At 52.9% G+C, this 18703-nt stretch overlaps 1 protein-coding gene across 1 annotated transcript in view; it reads left to right on the top strand.

Annotated features, from left to right (window-relative positions):
- The window catches only part of LOC139248108 (integrin alpha-D-like), a 203814-nt gene extending 193515 nt beyond the window's left edge, over window positions 1-10299 (top strand). The window contains exons 24-26 of the mRNA XM_070871858.1: window positions 1369-1473; window positions 3237-3347; window positions 9179-10299. Coding sequence (XP_070727959.1) covers window positions 1369-1473; window positions 3237-3347; window positions 9179-9289 — 327 coding nt within the window. The 3' untranslated portion in view covers window positions 9290-10299. The remainder of the gene's footprint in view (window positions 1-1368; window positions 1474-3236; window positions 3348-9178) is intronic.
- The last annotated feature ends 8404 nt before the right edge of the window (window positions 10300-18703 follow it).

The following is an 18703-nucleotide window of genomic DNA, read 5'->3' as shown; positions in this document are numbered from 1 at the left end:
TCGAGCCTGTTACACAGGAACAGGAGGAGGCCCATTCAGCCCCTCGAGCCTGTTACACAGGAACAGGAGGAGGCCCATTCAGCCTCTCGAGCCTGTTACACAGGAACAGGAGGAGGCCCATTCAGCCCCTCGAGCCTGTTACACAGGAACAGGAGGAGGCCCATTCAGCCCCTCGAGCCTGTTACACAGGAACAGGAGGAGGCCCATTCAGCCCCTCGAGCCTGTTACACAGGAACAGGAGGAGATCCATTCAGCCTCTCGAGCATGTTACACAGGAACAGGAGGAGGCCCATTCAGCCCCTCGAGCCTGTTGCACAGGAACAGGAGGAGGCCATTCAGCCCCTCGAGCCTGTTACACAGGAACAGGAGGAGGCCCATTCAGCCCCTCGAGCCTGTTGCACAGGAACAGGAGGAGGCCATTCAGCCCCTCGAACCTGTTACATTAGGAACAGGAGGAGGCCGTTCACTGTCGGAGGGGCAGTACTGAGCGAGGTGCCGTCTTCCAGATGAGACGTTAAACCAAGACCCCGTCTGCTCTCTCAGGTGGACATAAAAGATCCCAAGGTCACTATTGGAAGAAGAGCAGAGGGGAGTTCTCTCTGGTGTCCTGGGGCCAATGTTTATCCCTCAACCTACACTTAAAACCGATGATCTGGTCATTATATTGCTGTTTGTGGGAGCTTGCTGTGCGCAAATTGGCTGCTGCGTTTCCCACATTACAACAGTGACTACACTCCAACAGTACTTCATTGGCTGTGAAGCGTTTTGGGACGACTTGAGGTGGTGAAGGGCGCTATATAAATGCAAGTCTTTACTTTTCCAAAAAAAGGTAGATTTAACAACTTGCATTAATTTCCTTTAATGCTGTAAAATAATCCCAAGTTGTTTCACAGGAGCGAGAATCCGAGAAAAATCAGGAGATATGAGGACAGGTGACCAAAAGCTTGGTGAAAGAGAGGTTTTAAGGAGCATCTTAAAGGAGGAGAGAGAGAGAGACAGAGAATTTATTTTATTCATTCCTGGGATGTGGGCGTCGCTGGCAAGGCCGGCATTTATTGCCCATCCCTAATTGCCCTTGAGAAGATGGTGAGCCGCCTTCTTGAACCGCTGCAGTCCGTGTGGTGAAGGTGCTCCCACAGTGCTGTTAGGGAGGGTTCCAGGATTTCAACCCAGTGACGATGAAGGAATGGCCGATATAGTTCCAAGTCAGGATGGCGTGTGACTTGGAGGGGAACTTGGAGGTACGAACATACGACCAATAACGGACAGGTAAAGATCACCTGGTCCATCCAGCCTGTCCCACACAATCCCCATACCCTGTCCAGCTCTTACGACGTGGATTCCAACACCGACCTTCTTACGTTGCAGGTGCGCGCCCAGGAGCTGATGCTGGTGAGTTTTGCGGCGGTGGGCTACGATGAGACCAAGTACATCCATGTGTCACAGGCTACCAACCGCTTTCTGCAGGCCACAGTGAGTGATTCCTTCCCCGTACTGTGCCCTCCCCCCACCGAACCCCTCCCTGCGTCCATCGTCCCCCGCGCGCGGTGAGCACCGACTCCCGCCTCGATCGAGGCGTCCGAGCGGGAACGGCCCCGTGGGGCTAAAGGCAGGCGGACAACCTCTCACATCAATACAGCGACTTTAACGCTGTCAGAACCTCCCCAAGGAGCTTCGCAGGAATGTCTGACACCGAGCCACAGACAGAGATATTAGGGACAGGTGACCAAACGCTCGGTCAAAGAGGGAGGCTTTAAGGAGTGGCTTGAAGGAGGAGAGAGAGGCAGAGAGGTTCAGGAGGGAATTCCAGAGCTCAAGGCCCAGGCAGCTGAAGGCATGGCCGCCGATGATGGAGCGATGGAAATCGGGGGAATGTGAAAGAGGTTAGAATTGGAGGAGTTACAGAATCTCAGAGGGTTATTGAGGCTGGAGGAGGTTACAGAGATAGGGAGGGATGTCGGGGCTTGAGGAGGTTACAGAGATAGGGAGGGGTGTAGGGTCTGGAGGAGGTTACAGAGATGGGGAGGGGTGTAGCGGCTGGAGGAGGTTACAGAGATAGGGAGGGATGTCGGGGCTTGAGGAGGTTACAGAGATAGGGAGGGGTGTAGGGTCTGGAGGAGGTTACAGAGATGGGGAGGGGTGTAGCGGCTGGAGGAGGTTACAGAGATCGGGAGGGGTGTAGCGGCTGGAGGAGGTTACAGAGATAGGGAGGGATGTCGGGGCTGGAGGGGGTTACAGAGAAAGGGAGGGGTGTAAGGGCTGGAGGAGGTTACAGAGATAGGGAGGGGTGTAGGGGCTGGAGGAGGTTACAGAGATAGGGAGGGGTGTAGGGGCTGGAGGAGTTACAGAGATAGGGCGGGGTGTAGGGGCTGGAGGAGTTACAGAGATAGGGCGGGGTGTAGGGGCTGGAGGAGTTACAGAGATAGGGAGGGGTGTAGGGGCTGGAGGTGTTACAGAGATAGGGAGGGGTGTAGGGCTGGAGGAGGTTACAGCGATAGGGAGGGGTGTAGGGCTGGAGGAGGTTACAGAGATAGGGAGGGGTGTAGGGGCTGGAGGAGTTACAGAGATAGGGAGGGGTGTAGGGGCTGGAGGAGTTACAGAGATAGGGAGGGGTGTAGGGGCTGGAGGAGATTACAGAGATAGGGAGGGGTGTAGGGGCTGGAGGAGATTACAGAGATAGGGAGGGGTGTAGGGGCTGGAGGAGTTACAGAGATAGGGAGGGGTGTAGGGGCTGGAAGAGGTTACAGAGAAAAGGACGGGGCAATGATCATGGTGAGATTTGAAGACCAGGATGAGAATTTTATAATCGAGGTGTTGCCGGATTGGGAGCGAATGTAGGTCAGCGAGCACAGGGGGTGATGTGTGAACGGGGCTCAGGGCGAGTTCGGACACGGGGGGCAGCAAGCAGGAGATAAAGATAAACTGATGGTTACTGAGGATGGAAGCTGGGAGAGCATTGGGACAGTCGAGTCTGGGGGGGGAAATGGGGCAGGGGCTGAGGTGGTTACAGCAGCAGATGAGCTGAGGTGGGGCGGAGAATGGGCGATGCTCCGGGGAGTTGGGGAGTAGGTGGTCTTGGTGTACGGAGCAGAGACGGGCGGGTGGGGGTTGCGGAGGATGTGTGGGGTGGGAAGCCCAGTTCGGGAGACGTGAGGTTTAGATTTGCCGGGCAGGGAGATAGTCGTGTCCTCCTCTCCCCCCCTCGCTAATGTGACCTCTTTCTGTACCGTCTGCAGGTCAAGACAAGGGTTGAGATCGTGGAAGTGTTCAACCCGCTGCCGATTATCGTGGGCAGCACAATAGGTGGATTGGTCCTGCTGGCTATCGTGGCCGCTATCCTTTATAAGGTCAGTGGGCAAGACTTGGAGGCAGTGAGGGTGGGAGCTGGGCAGACTGACTACAGCGCCTCCTTCAGGCATGGAGGAGTTACTGCAGCAACGCCTTCAGCCTGGGAGGAGTTACTGCAGCAACGCCTTCAGGCATGGAGGAGTTACTGCAGCACCTCCTTCAGGCATGGAGGAGTTACTGCAGCAACGCCTTCAGCCTGGGAGGAGTTACTGCAGCAACGCCTTCAGCCTGGGAGGAGTTACTGCAGCACCTCCTTCAGGCATGGAGGTGTTACTGCAGCGCCTCCTTCAGGCATGGAGGAGTTACTGCAGCACCTCCTTCAGGCATGGAGGTGTTACTGCAGCACCTCCTTCAGGCATGGAGGTGTTACTGCAGCGCCTCCTTCAGGCATGGAGGAGTTACTGCAGCACCTCCTTCAGGCATGGCGGAGTTACTGCAGCGCCACCTTCAGGCATGGAGGTGTTACTGCAGCACCTCCTTCAGGCATGGAGGAGTTACTGCAGCGCCACCTTCAGCCTGGGAGAAGTTACTGCAGCGCCTCCTTCAGGCTGGGAGGAGTTACTGCAGCACCTCCTTCAGGCTGGGAGGAGTTACTGCAGCACCTCCTTCAGGCTGGGAGGAGTTACTGCAGCGCCGCCTTCAGGCTGGGAGGAGTTACTGCAGCGCCACCTTCAGGCTGGGAGGAGTTACTGCAGCGCCACCTTCAGGCTGGCAGGTGTTACTGCAGCGCCACCTTCAGGCTGGCAGGTGTTACTGCAGCGCCACCTTCAGGCTGGGAGGAGTTACTGCAGCACCTCCTTCAGCCTGGGAGAAGTTACTGCAGCACCTGCTTCAGCCTGGGAGGAGTTACTGCAGCACCTCCTTCAGGCTGGGAGGAGTTACTGCAGCGCCACCTTCAGGCTGGGAGGAGTTACTGCAGCGCCACCTTCAGGCTGGGAGGAGTTACTGCAGCGCCACCTTCAGGCTGGGAGGAGTTACTGCAGCACCTCCTTCAGCCTGGGAGGAGTTACTGCAGCACCTCCTTCAGCCTGGGAGGAGTTACTGCAGCACCTCCTTCAGGCTGGGAGGAGTTACTGCAGCACCTCCTTCAGGCTGGGAGGAGTTACTGCAGCGCCTCCTTCAGCCTGGGAGGAGTTACTGCAGCGCCTCCTTCAGCCTGGGAGGAGTTACTACAGTGCCTCCTTCAGGCTGGGAGGAGTTACTGCAGCGCCTCCTTCAGCCTGGGAGGAGTTACTACATGTGCCGCCTTCAGGCTGGGAGGAAATATAGAAAATAGGTGCAGGAGTAGGCCATTCGGCCCTTTGAGCCTGCACCACTATTCAATATGATCATGGCTGATCATTCCCTCAGTACCCCTTTCCTGCTTTCTCTCCATACCCCTTGATCCCTTTAGCCGTAAGAGGCACATCTAACTCGCTTTTGAATATATCTAACGAACTGGCCTAAACAACTTTCTGTGGTAGAGAATTCCACAGGTTCACCACTCTCTGGGTGAAGAAGTTTCTCCTCATCTCGGTCCTCAATGGCTTACCCCTTATCCTGGACTTCCCCAACATTGGGAACATTCTTCCCGCATCTAACCTGTCCCGCCCCGTCAGAATTTTATATGTTTCTATGAGATTCTCTCTCATTCTTCTAAATTCCATTGAATATAAGCCTAGTCGACCCAGTCTCTCTTCATTTGTCAGTCCAGCCATCCCGGGAATCAGTCTGGTGAACCTTCGCTGCACTCCCTCAATAGCAAGAATGTCCTTCCTCAGATTAGGAGACCAAAACTGAACACAATACTCCAGGTGTGGCCTCACCAAGGCCCTCTACAACTGCAGTAAGACCTCCCTGCTCCTATACTCAAATCCTCTCGCTATGAAGGCCAACATACCATTTGCTTTCTTAACCGCCTGCTGTACCTGCATGCCAACTTTCAATGACTGATGTACCATGACACCCAGGTCTCGTTGCACCTCCCCTTTTACTAGTCTGTCACCATTCAGATAATATTCTGCTTTCTTGTTTTTCCACCAAAGTGGATAACCTCACATTTATCTACATTATATCTGCCATGTATTTGCCCACTCACCTAACCTGTCCAAGTCACCCTGCAGCCTCATAGCATCCTCCTCACAGCTCACACTGCCACCCAGCTTAGTATCATCTGCAAACTTGGAGATATTACATTCAATTACTTTGTCTAAATCATTAATGTATATTGTAAATAGCTGGGGCCCCAGCACTGAACCTTGCGATACCCCACTAGTCACTGTCTGCCATTCTGAAAAGGACCCGTTTATTCCTACTCTTTGCTTCCTGTCTGCCAATCAGTTCTCTATCCATGTCAGTACAAACCCCCAATACCATGTGCTTTAATTTTGCACACTAATCTCTTGTGTGGGACCTTGTCAAAAGTCCTTTGAAAGTCGAAATACACCACATTCACTGTCTCCCCCTTGTCCACTCTACTCGTTACATCCTCAAAAAATTCTAGAAGATTTGTCAAGCATGATTTCTCTTTCATAAATCCATGCTGACTTGGACTGATCCTGTCACTGCTTTCCAAATGCGCTGCTATTACATCTTTAATAATTGATTCCAACATTTCCCCCACCACCGATGTCAGGCTAACCGGTCTATAATTCCCTGTTTATTCTCTCCCTCCTTTTTTTTAAAGTGGGGTGACATTAGCTACCCTCCAGTCCATAGGAACTGATCCAGAGTCTACAGAATGTTGGAAAATGACCACCAATGCATCCACTATTTCGAGGGCCACTTCCTTAAGTACTCTGGGATGCAGACTGTCAGGCCCTGGGGATTTATCGGCCTTCAATCCCATCAATTTTCCTCACAATTTGCTGACTAATAAGGATTTCCTTCAGTTCCTGCTTCTCGCTAGACCCTCGGTCCCCTGCTGTTTCTGGAAGGTCATTTGTGTCTTCCTTAGTGAAGACAGAACCAAAGTATTTGTTCAATTGGTCTGCCATTTCTTTGTTCTCCATTATAAATTTGCCTGATTCTGACTGTAAGGGATCCACATTTGTCTTCACCAATCTTTTTCTCTTCACGTATCTGTAGAAGCTTTTGCAGTCAGTTTTTATGTTCTCTGCAAGCTTACTCTCATATTCTATTTTCCCCCTCCTAATTAAACCCTTTGTCCTCCTCTGCTGTATTACAAATTTCTCCCAGTCCTCAGGTTTGCTGCTTTTTCTGGCTAATTTATATGCCTCTTCCTTGGATTTAACACTATCCTTAATTTCCCTTGTTAGCCACGGTTGAGCCACCTTCCGCGTTTTATTTTTACGCCAGACAGGGATGTACAATTGCTGAAGTTCATCCATGTGATCTTTAAATGTCTGCTAGTGCCTATCCACCATCAACCCTTTAAGTATCATTTGTTAGTCTATCCTAGCCAATTCACGTCTCATACTGTCGAAATTACCTTTCTTTAAGTTCAGGACTCTAGTCTCTGAATTAACTGTGTCACTCTTCATCTTAATAAAGAATTCGACAATATTATGGTCACTCTTCCCCAAGGGCCCTCGCACAACGAGATTGATAATTAATCCTCTCTCATTACACAACACCCAGTCTAGGATGGCCAGCTCTCTAGTTGGTTCCTCGACATATTGGTCTAGAAAGCCATCCCTTATACACTCCAGGAAATCCTCCTCCACCGTATTGCTACCAGTTTGGTTACCCCAATCTATATGTAGAATAAAGTCACCCATGATAACTGCTGTACCTTTATTGCATGCAACCCTAATTTCCTGTTTGATACTATCCCCAACCTCACTATTACTGCAACGCCTCCTTCAGGTTTGGAGGAGTTCCTGCATTGTCTCCAACAGGCTGAGAAGTGTTATTGCAGTGCCTCGCTCAGTCTTGGAGGAACTACTGCAGCGCCTCCCCCAGGCTGGGAGGGGTTACTGCAGCACCTCCCCCAGGCTTGGAGGGGTTACTGCAGCGCCTCCTCCAGGCTGGGTGGGGTTACTACAGCGCCTCCTCCAGGCTGGGTGGGGTTACTGCAGCGCCTCCCCCAGGCTTGGAGGGGTTACTGCAGCGCCTCCTCCAGACTGGGTGAGGTTACTGTAGTGCCTCCTCCAGGCTGGGTGGGGTTACTGCAGCACCTCCTCCAGGCTGGGTGGGGTTACTGCAGCGCCTCCCCCAGGCTGGGAGAAGTTACTGTAGTGCCATCCTCAGGCTGGGAGGAATTACTGCAGCGCCCCCGTGAGGCGGGGAGGATTTACTGCAGCGCCCCCGTGAAGTGGGCAGGAGTTACTGCAGCGCCCCCGTGAGGCGGGGAGGAGTTGCTGCAGCACCCCCGTGAGGTGGGCAGGAGTTACTGCAGCACCCCGTGATGTGGGCAGGAGTTACTGCAGCGCCCCGTGAGGTGGGCAGGAGTTACTGCAGCACCCCGTGAAGTGGGCAGGAGTTACTGCAGCACCCCGTGAGGTGGGCAGGAGTTACTGCAGCACCCCGTGAGGTGGGCAGGAGTTACTGCAGCACCCCGTGAGGTGGGCAGGAGTTACTGCAGCGCCCCCGTGAGGTGGGGAGGAGTTACTGCAGCACCCCGTGAGGTGGGCAGGAGTTACTGCAGCGCCCCCGTGAGGTGGGCAGGAGTTACTGCAGCGCCCCCGTGAGGTGGGCAGGAGTTACTGCAGCACTCCGTGAGGTGGGGAGGAGTTACTGCAGCACCCCCGTGAGGTGGGCAGGAGTTACTGCAGGACCCCGTGAGGTGGGCAGGAGTTACTGCAGCACCCCGTGAGGTGGGCAGGAGTTACTGCAGCGCCCCCGTGAGGTGGGCAGGAGTTACTGCAGCGCCCCCGTGAGGTGGGCAGGAGTTACTGCAGCGTCCCCGTGAGGTGGGCAGGAGTTACTGCAGCGCCCCCGTGAGGTGGGCAAGAGTTACTGCAGCACTCCGTGAGGTGGGCAGGAGTTACTGCAGCACTCCGTGAGGTGGGCAGGAGTTACTGCAGCGCCCCCGTGAGGTGCGCAGGAGTTACTGCAGCACTCCGTGAGGTGGGCACGAGTTACTGCAGCACCCCGTGATGTGGGGAGGATTTACTGCAGCGCCCCCGTGAAGTGGGCAGGAGTTACTGCAGCGTCCCCGTGAAGTGGGCAGGAGTTACTGCAGCACCCCGTGAGGTGGGCAGGAGTTACTGCAGCACCCCGTGAGGTGGGCAGGAGTTACTGCAGCGCCCCCGTGAGGTGGGCAGGAGTTACTGCAGCGCCCCCGTGAGGTGGGCAGGAGTTACTGCAGCGCCCCCGTGAGGTGGGCAGGAGTTACTGCAGCGCCCCCGTGAGGTGGGCAGGAGTTACTGCAGTGCCCCCGTGAGGTGGGCAGGAGTTACTGCAGCGCCCCTGTGAGGTGGGCAGGAGTTACTGCAGCGCCCCCATGAGGTGGGCAGGAGTTACTGCAGCACTCCGTGATGTGGGGAGGAGTTACTGCAGCGCCCCCGTGAAGTGGGCAGGAGTTACTGCAGCACCCCGTGAGGTGGGGAGGAGTTACTGCAGCACCCCGTGATGTGGGGAGGATTTACTGCAGCGCCCCCGTGAAGTGGGCAGGAGTTACTGCAGCACCCCGTGAGGTGGGGAGGAGTTACTGCAGCGCCCCTGTGAGGTGGGCAGGAGTTACTGCAGCGCCCCCGTGAGGTGGGCAGGAGTTACTGCAGCGCCCCCGTGAGGTGGGCAGGAGTTACTGCAGCGCCCCCGTGAGGTGGGCAGGAGTTACTGCAGCGCCCCTGTGAGGTGGGGAGGATTTATTGCAGTGCCGTGATAGGGATCTGACTCATTCTCCCGCCTTCTTACACCATGTTTTTCCCCCCTCTCCCTCCCACAGGTCGGTTTTTTTAAGCGAGGCTACAAGGACAAGCTGGAAGAGGCTGGCGAGGAGACAGAAGCCAGTGGGAGCCCCCCCGAGCCTTCTGCGCCCGATGCCTCCAACGAATAACGGCCGGTGGGACAGTGGGGGAGGGGAGGGGAGGGGGCGTGGACGGCAAACCCCGGAGAGATCGAACTGCGGCAGAGAGAGTCGAAACCAACAAACGGGACGGCAGTATAAACACAAGGACCGATCGGACCGATGGTCGAGGAGCTCCGGGAGCTAATGGCGATACGTTGATAAGGGGGGAAGACAATGTCGCTCTCTCTCGTTCTCTCTGCTTTCCCCCGTCCTGCTTCTCGGCCCCCGAATCAGAACTCCCGCCCAGCCCCTCCGACAGTGCAGCGCTCTCTCAGTACTGCCCCTCCGACAGTGCAGCACACCCTCAGTACTGCCCCTCCGACAGTGCAGCACTCCCTCAGTACTGCCCCTCCGACAGTGCAGCACTCCCTCAGTACTGCCCCTCCGACAGTGCAGCGCTCTCTCAGTACTGCCCTTCCACCAGTGCGGCTCTCCCTCAGTACTGCCCCTCCGACAGTGCGGTGCTCCCTCAGTACTGCCCCTCCGACAGTGCAGTGCTACCTCAGTACTGCCCCTCCGACAGTGCAGCACTCCCTCAGTACTGCCCCTCCGACAGTGCAGCGCTCCCTTAGTACTGCCCCTCCGACAGTGAGCACTCCCTCAGTACTGCCCCTCCGACAGTGCGGCACTCCCTCAGTACTGCCCCTCCGACAGTGCGGCTCTCCCTCAGTACTGCCCCTCCAACAATGCAGTGCTCCCTCAGTACTGCCCCTCTGACATTGCAGCACTCCCTCAGTACTGCCCCTCCGACAGTGCGGCACTCCCTCAGTACTGCCCCTCCGACAATGCAGCACTCCCTCAGTACTGCCCCTCTGACATTGCAGCACTCCCTCAGTACTGCCCCTCCGACAGTGCGGCTCTCCCTCAGTACTGCCCCTCCAACAATGCAGTGCTCCCTCAGTACTGCCCCTCTGACATTGCAGCACTCCCTCAGTACTGCCCCTCCGACAGTGCGGCACTCCCTCAGTACTGCCCCTCCGACAGTGCGGCACTCCCTCAGTACTGCCCCTCCGACATTGCAGCACTCCCTCAGTACTGCCCCTCCGACAGTGCGGCACTCCCTCAGTACTGCCCCTCCGACAGTGCGGCTCTCCATCAGTACTGCCCCTCCGACAGTGCAGCACTCCCTCAGTACTGCCCGTCCGACAGTGCGGCACTCCCTCAGTACTGCCCCTCCGACAGTGCAGCACTCCCTCAGTACTGCCCCTCCGACAGTGCAGCACTCCCTCAGCACTGTCACTGGGGGACTTCCCCCCCCCCGCCCCCTCCCCCCATCCTCAGTCCACTCACTGAATGACCGAAGGTCAGTGAATCCACATTCCCCAGTTTATTGGGTGACATATTTCATTTATAAATCCCTCCATGGCCCTCGCCCCCTCCCTATCTCTGTAATCTCCTCCAGCCCCACAACCCCCCGAGATATCTGCACTCCTCTAATTCTGCCCTCCTGACCATCCCTGATTATAATCGCTCCACCATCGGTGGCCGTGCCTTCTGTTGCCTGGGCCCCAAGCTCTGGAACTCCCTCCCTAAACCTCTCCGCCTCTCTACCTCTCTTTCCTCCTTCAAGACGCTCCTTAAAACCGACCTCTTTGACCAAGCTTTTGATCTAATTTCTCCTTATGCATCTCGGTGTTAAATTTTTTATCTCATAATACTCCTGTGAAGCGCCCTGGGATGTTTCACTACGTTAAAGGCGCTATATAAATACAAGTTGTTGGTATTGAATAATTAACTGTAAGTTTATTCCCCTGCATTCCAATTAACATATCCAACGTAAGGATCGATGGAAGCTTTATTTCCCTGTGTTTGAGTGATGTATTTTTTTTATTATTCGTTCCTGGGATGTGGGTGTCGCTGGCAAGGCCGGCATTTATTGCCCATCCCTAATTGCCCCTTGAGAAGGTGGTGGTGAGCCGCCTTCTTGACCCGCTGCAGTCCGTGTGGTGAAGGTGCTCCCACAGTGCTGTCAGGGAGGGAGTTCCAGGATTTTGACCCAGCGACGATGAAGGACCGACGATATATTTCCACGTCAGGATGGTGTGTGACTCAGAGCGGAACGTGGAGGCGATGATGTTCCCATGTACCTGCTGCCCTTGTCCTTCTAGGCGGTAGAGGTCACGGGTTTGGGATATATATATGTTGATTTTTATGTTCCATTTCATGATCGATTATTGTTTCCCTGTGTGTTAGTTATCAAATCCAAGGTAACAAATAAAATGTATTTCTCAGTGTACTGCTTATCATGTTATCGAATCACAAAATGGTCACAGCACAGAAGGAGGCCATTCGGCCCATCGAGCCCGTGCCAGCTCTCTGCAAGAGCATTTCAGCCCGTCCCACTCCCCCGACCTTTCCCCGTAGCCCTGCAATTTTTTTTCCTTCAGCTACTTATCCAATTCCCTTTTAAAAGCAACCACCACCCTCTCGGGCAGTATGTTCCAGATCCTAACCACTCCTTGCGTAAAAAAGCTTTTCCTCGTATCGTCTTTGGTTCTTAAATCTGAGCCTTCTCGTTCTCTGGAGCTGAGGTCGATGATCAGCTGTGATCTTATTGAACGGCAGAGCAGGTTCGAGGGGCCGTAGTGTCTACTCCTGCTCTTACGTCTTATCTTCTCTCTCTCTCTCTCTCTCCCACTGTCTGTCTCGCAATCTCTCTCTCGCTGCCTCTGGCTCTCTTTCTGTCTCTCTCTCTCTCTCTCTCTCTCTCTCTCCCACTGTCTGTCTCGCAATCTCTCTCTCGCTGCCTCTGGCTCTCTTTCTGTCTCTCTCTCTCTTTCTCTCTCTCTCTCTCTCTCTCTCTCCCACTGTCTGTCTCGCAATCTCTCTCTCGCTGCCTCTGGCTCTCTTTCTGTCTCTCTCTCTCGCTCTCTCTCTCTCTCTCTCTCTCTCTCTCTCCCACTGTCTGTCTCGCAATCTCTCTCTCGCTGCCTCTGGCTCTCTTTCTGTCTCTCTCTCTCTCTCTCTCTCTCCCACTGTCTGTCTCGCAATCTCTCTCTCGCTGCCTCTTGCTCTCTTTCTGTCTCCCTCTCTCTCTTTCTGTCTCCCCCTCTCTCTTGTCTCCCTCTCTCTCTATCTCCCTCTCTCTGTCTGTGTTTCTCCCTCTCTCTCTGTTTCATTCTATCATGCAGTGTCCCCTGCTGGCAGAAAGATAGGAACAGGATGAGGCCATTCAGCCCCGCGAGCCTGTTACACTGGAATTGGAGGCCCATTCAGCCCCGCGAGCCTGTTACACTGGAATTGGAGTGTTATGTATGAAGAGTCTGACTGGATACTGTGAGCTCAAAGTAAAGTGTGACCGTAGTCCTTTATTGCAGGTCTTCAGAGTGCCTCTCCAACCTGTAAGGCCTCCTTAAAAACCTGTGCTCCCAAGAGATTAGGGAACCCTTGACTCTCCAGGGGATGAGCCCTCTGGTGGCTGTACAGAGTAACTACAAGTTTACATGTATACCCTCCTCCCCCTCACCACCACTAAAGTCAATAGTGTAACTATTTACAAAGTGAGTCGATCTGGGGCCCTTCTTGCCCTGATTAATCGTCTCGGGGCAAATACTGGTATTGCTGAGTCCCTCACTGGGCTGCTGTGCAGCTGGCCTTGCTGGGCTGCCTGGTGTGGTGAGTTCTGCTGGGCTGCCTTGGATGATGGGTTCTGCTTCGTGGCCAACCGTGGTGTCGGTTGCCACTGGTGTGATGTTGGGGGATCAAAAAAGGTAGGGTCCAAAGTGGGTTGCTCAGGATAGTCTGTGAATCTGAGTTTGATTTGGTGCAAGTGTTTCCGGTGAATGAGTCCATTTGACAGTTTGACCCGAAACACCCTGCTCCCCTCTTTGGCCATGACAGTGCCGGGAAGCCACTTGGGACTTTGTCCATAATTCAATACAAATACAGGATCATTGATTTCAATCTCGCATGACACATTTGCGCTATCATGGTATGCACTTTGTTGAAGCCGTCTGCTCTCTACCTGTTCATGTCGATCAGGGTGAACTAACGAGAGCCTTGTCTTAAGTGCCCTTTTCATGAGCAGTTCAGCAGGTGGGATCTCAGTGAGTGAGTGGGGTCTCGTGCGGTAGCTAAGCAGGACTCGGGATAGGCGAGTCTGCAGTGAGCCTTCAGTTACCCTCTTCAAGCCTTGCTTGATGGTTTGCACTGCTCTCTCTGCCTGATCATTGGACACTGGTTTAAACGGGGCAAATGTGACATGTTTGATCCCGTTGCGGGTCATGAATTCTTTGAACTCAGCACTGGTAAAACATGGCCCGTTGTTGCTCACCAGGACATTGGGCAGGCTGTGCGTGGCAAACATGGCCCGCAGGCTTTCAGTGGTGACAGCAGACGTGCTTGCCGACATTATCTCACATTCAATCCTTTTGGAGTACGCATCTACAACCACAAGGAACATTTTACCCAAGAACGGGCCTGCATAGTCGACATGGACCCTAGATCACGGTTAGGAGGACCAAGTCCATAAACTTAGTGGCGCCTTCCTGGGTACATTGCTTAGCTGCGAGCATGTGTTGAATCTGTGCACGCAGGACACTAACTCTGCATCGATACCGGGCCACCACACATGGGATCTGGCTATCGCTTTCACAATGCCTGGGTGGGTACTGTGGAGGTCATTGATGAAGGTCTCTGCCCTTCTTGGGAACCACTACCCGATTACCCCACTGAAGGCAGTCTGCCTGTATAGACATTTCATCTTTGTGCCGCTGGAACGGCTTTATCTCTTCCTGCATTTCCACTGGGACACTGGAGCAGCTCCCGTGAAGCACACAGTTTTTAACTAGGGACAGTAAGGGGTCCTGGCTTGTCCAGGTTTTGATCTGCCGGGCCGTGACGGGTGATTGCTCACTCTCAAATGCTTCCATAACCATGACTAAATCTGCGGGCTGCGCCATTTCCACCCCCAGGGTGGGCAATGGCAGCCGACAGAGCATCGGCGCAGTTTTCTGTGACTGGCCTGTGGCAGATAGCATAGTTGTATGCAGACAACGTGAGCGCCCATCTCTGGATGCGGGCCGATGTATTAGTGTTTATCCCTTTACTCTCGGAAAACAGGGATATGAGTGGCTTATGGTCCAGTTCCAATTCAAATTTTAGCCCAAACAGATATTGATGCATTTTCTTTAGCTCATAGACACACGCTAACGCTTCTTTCTCAATCAGCCTTAGACAGACTCCTGGATGCATAAGCAACCGGTTGAAATTTCCCAAAATCATTAGCTTGTTGCAATACACACCCGACGCCATATGATGACGCATCACATGCTCGTACCAAACGTTTACATGGATCATACAACACAAGCAATTTGTTTGAGCATAACAATTTTCTCGCTTTTACAAAGGCATTTTCTTGGCTTTTGCCCAATATCCATTCATCCCTTTTACGCAGTAAGACATGCAGTGGTTCTAACAGTGTGCTGAGACCCGGTAAGAAGTTACCAAAGTATTCAGGAGTCCTAGAAACAACCGCAGCTCCGTCACGTTCTGTGGCCTCAGTGCGTTCTCGATTGCCTCCGTCTTCGAATCGGTGGGCCTGATGCCGTCCGCCGCGATCCTCCTCCCCAGGGACTCCGCTTCAGGCACCAGGAAATCGCACTTCGAGCATTTTAACCTGAGCCCCACGCGATTGAGTCGACTGAGAACCTCCTCCAGGTTCTGCAGGTGCTCGACTGTGTTCCGACCTGTAACCAAGATGTCGTCCTGGAAGACCACCATAGGCGGGACCGACTTCAGTAAGCTTTCCATGTTTCTCTGGAATATCGCCGCCGCTGATCGAATTCCAAACGGGCATCTGTTATAAATGAAGAGAACTTTGTGTGTGTTGATGCAGGTGAGGCCCTTCGAGGATTCCTCCAGCTCCTGCGTCATGTAGGCCGAAGTCAAGTCCAGCTTCGTGAATGTCTTTCCTCCCACCAGCATTGCAAAGAGGTCGTCGGCCTTTTGTAGTGGGTATTGGTCCTGCAGGGAGAAACGATTGATAGAATCTGTGGTGATTACAAAGTAACTGATGGTGCCGTCTCCCTTGAGGACTGGGATGATCGGGCTGGCCCACTCGTTGAATTCGATCGGCGAAATGATGCCCTCTCTTTGCAGCTGGTCTAGCTCGATCTCTACCCTTTCTCTCATCATGTACTGTACTGCTCTTGCCTTGTGATGAATGGGTCGCGCCCCTGGAATTAGGTGGATCTGCACTTTTGCTCCTTGGAACTTCCCAATGCCTGGTTCGAGCAGCGAGGGGAATTTGTTTAAGACCTGGGCACACAAAGTGTCGTCAGCGGGCGATAGTGCTCAGACATCGTCCCAGCTCCAGCGTATCTTTCCCAGCCAGCAGTGTGGGACCATCGCCCGGTACCACCCAGAGTGGTAGCTTGTGCACTGCTCCATCATAGGAGACCTTTATAGTAGCACTGCCGATTACAGGAATCAGTTCCTTTGTATAAGTTCTTAGTTTCATGCGAATTGGAGTTAAGACTGGCCTTGAGGCCTTGCTGCACCACAATTTTTCAAAAGTCTTTTTGCCCATGATGGACTGGCTCGTGTCCAGCTCCATTGACACCGGGAGTCCATTTAGTTCATCATTCAGCATTATCGGGGGACACTTTATGGTAAATGTGTGCACCCCATGTACCTCTGCCTCCTCGGTCTGAGGCTCTGGTTCATCGAGATCCGCCGTGGATCTGTCCTCCTCTGCAACATGGTGGTTTGCAGGATTAACAGGATTTGCAGCTCGCCTGCACAATCATTGGAGGTGTCCCATTGTTCCACAGCCCTTGCAAACATACCCTTTGAAGTGGCATGAATGGAAACGATGATCACCCCCGCAGCGCCAACAAGGCGTTAATGGCCTTGCATTCATCACCCTTGATGGTGGACTCAGACATCTGCAGACGTGCAGCTGCAGGCATGTGGGGCCTGCCCTGTACGTTGCGATTTGAAAACAACATCACTTTGTTCACAGTACTTGTAGCAGCACTTGTGTGCTGAGAGATTTGCTTCGTATTGTCACTGGTGGCAATGAACGCCTGGGCTATCGCTATGGGCTTACTCAAGGTTGGGGTCTCTACAGTCAAAGGTTTGCGAAGTATGGTTTCATGGCCAGTGCCAAGTACGAAAAAGTCGCAATGTCCTGCAAGGCGTCTTAGCTCGGCGACATAACTCGCCACTTCCTGGCCTTCAGGCCTTTTGTAGGTGTAGAACCAGTACCTCGCCATCAGAACGCTTTCCTTTGGGTTCAAATACTCCCTGACCAGTGTGCACAAACTACCGTACGATTTCTCCATGGGTTTCGCTGGAGTGAACAGATTCTTCATGAGGCCATATGTTGGTGCCCCGCAGGCGGTGAGGAGAATCGCCCTTCGTTTGGCAGCGTTCGCTGCTCCTTCCAGCTCGTTGGCCACGAAGTATTGGTCGAGTCGCTCCACAAAGGTTTCCTAATCATCTCCCTCTGAGAATTTCTCCAGGATGCCCATTGTTCTCTGCATCATTGGGTTCACTATCTGTATCTCGTCGCCAGTTGTTAAGTATGAAAAAAGAGTCTGACTGGATACTGTGAGCTCAAAGTAAAGTGTGACCGTAGTCTTTTATTGCAGGTCTCCAGAGTGCTCCAACCTGTGAGGCCTCCTTAAATACCTGTGCTCCCAAGGGGATGAGCCCTCTGGTGGCTGTACAGAGAATATACAAGTTTACATATATAACAAGGAGGAGGCCCATTCAGCCCCTCGAGACTGCGACATTAGGAACAGGAGAAGGCCCATTCAGTCCCTCGAGACTGTTACATTAGGAACAGGAGCAGGCAATTCAGCCCCTCGAGCCTGTTAACAGGGACAGGAGGAGACCATTCAGCCCCTTGAGCCTGTTATACTGGAATAGGAGGAGGCCCATTCAGCCCCTCGAGCCTGTTACACGGGAACAGGAGGAGGCCCATTCAGCCCCTCGAGCCTGTTACACGGGAACAGGAGGAGGTCCATTCAGCCCCTCGCGCCTGTTACACAGTTACATGTTTTACTGAGATCACCTCTCATTCTTCTAAATTTTAGAGAATATAGAAACATAGAAAATAGGTGCAGGAGTAAGCCATTCGGCCCTTCGAGCCTGCACCACCATTCAATATGATCATGGCTGATCATGCAACTTCAGTACCCCATTCCTGCTTTCTCTCCATACCCCTTGATCCCTTTAGCTGTAAGGGCCACATCTAACTCCCTCTTGAATATATCCAATGAACTGGCCTCAACAACTCTCTGTGGTAGAGAATTCCACAGGTTCACTGTGGAAGAAAGAATCTATGAACACCTGGCTTAATTTAGAGGGAAGGGTTAAATTCTGTTTTTTGCTATGCTTAAAGAAATAATAAGACTAGAAAAATAGCCACGCTTTTTAGCCTTGAAACTTAGAGATGCAATTAGGTGACCATCTGGTATTAAAAGGGAGTCTCCTTTTGCCTTTGCTTATCAGACTGTGAACAGAGAGAAACTATGCAAGGACAGATAGAGTGTGTACCTCCCGAGACGACCTTTGTACTCGCAGGACTAATGAATAAGATTCTTTTTCTATTTCTGTATTCAATTTCTGTATAAAGATAAGTGCAATTTGCTTGTACGAGAGAGTTTTGCCTTGGTACGGTCCAAGCAGGCTCTCCGAGATATATCTTGCTTTTTAAAATAAATTCTCTCGAAGTGCACTTCTGAAAGTCTCCGCCTGAGTTAATTTAAGCTAAATATTTCCTCGACATTCACAATTCTCTAAGTGAAGAAGTTTCTCCTCATCTCGGTCCTAAATGGCCTACCCCTTATCCTTAGACTGTGATCCCTGGTTCTGGACTTCCCCAACATTGGGAACATTCTTCCTGCATCTAACCTGTCCAATCCCATCAGAATTTCATGTTTCTATGAGGTCCCCTCTCATTCTTCTAAATTCCAGTGAATATAAGCCTAGTCGATCCAGTCTTCATAGGTCAGTCCTGCCATCCCGGGAATCAGTCTGGTGAACCTTCGTTGCACTCCCTCAATAGCAAGAATCCTCAGATTAGGAGACCAAAACCGAACACAATATTCAAGGTGTGGCCTCACCAAGGCCCTGTACAACTGCAGTAACACCTCCCTGCTCCTATACTCAAATCCTCTCGCTATGAAGGCCAACATGCCATTTGCCTTCTTCACCACCTGCTGTACCTGCATGCCAACCTTCAATGACTGATGTACCATGACACCCAGGTCTCGTTGCACCTCCCCTTTTCATAATCTGTCACCATTCAGATAATATTCTGCCTTCCTGTTTTTACCACCAAAGTGGATAACCTCACATTTATCCACATTATACCGCATCTGTCATGCATTTGCTCACTCACCTAACCTGTCCAAGTCACCCTGCAGCCTCTTAGCATCCTCCTCACAGCTC

The sequence above is a fragment of the Pristiophorus japonicus genome, unplaced genomic scaffold, assembly GCF_044704955.1.
Source record: "Pristiophorus japonicus isolate sPriJap1 unplaced genomic scaffold, sPriJap1.hap1 HAP1_SCAFFOLD_29, whole genome shotgun sequence".
NCBI classification, from domain to species: Eukaryota; Metazoa; Chordata; class Chondrichthyes; family Pristiophoridae; genus Pristiophorus; species Pristiophorus japonicus.
This window is presented reverse-complemented; position numbering and strand designations above follow the sequence as displayed.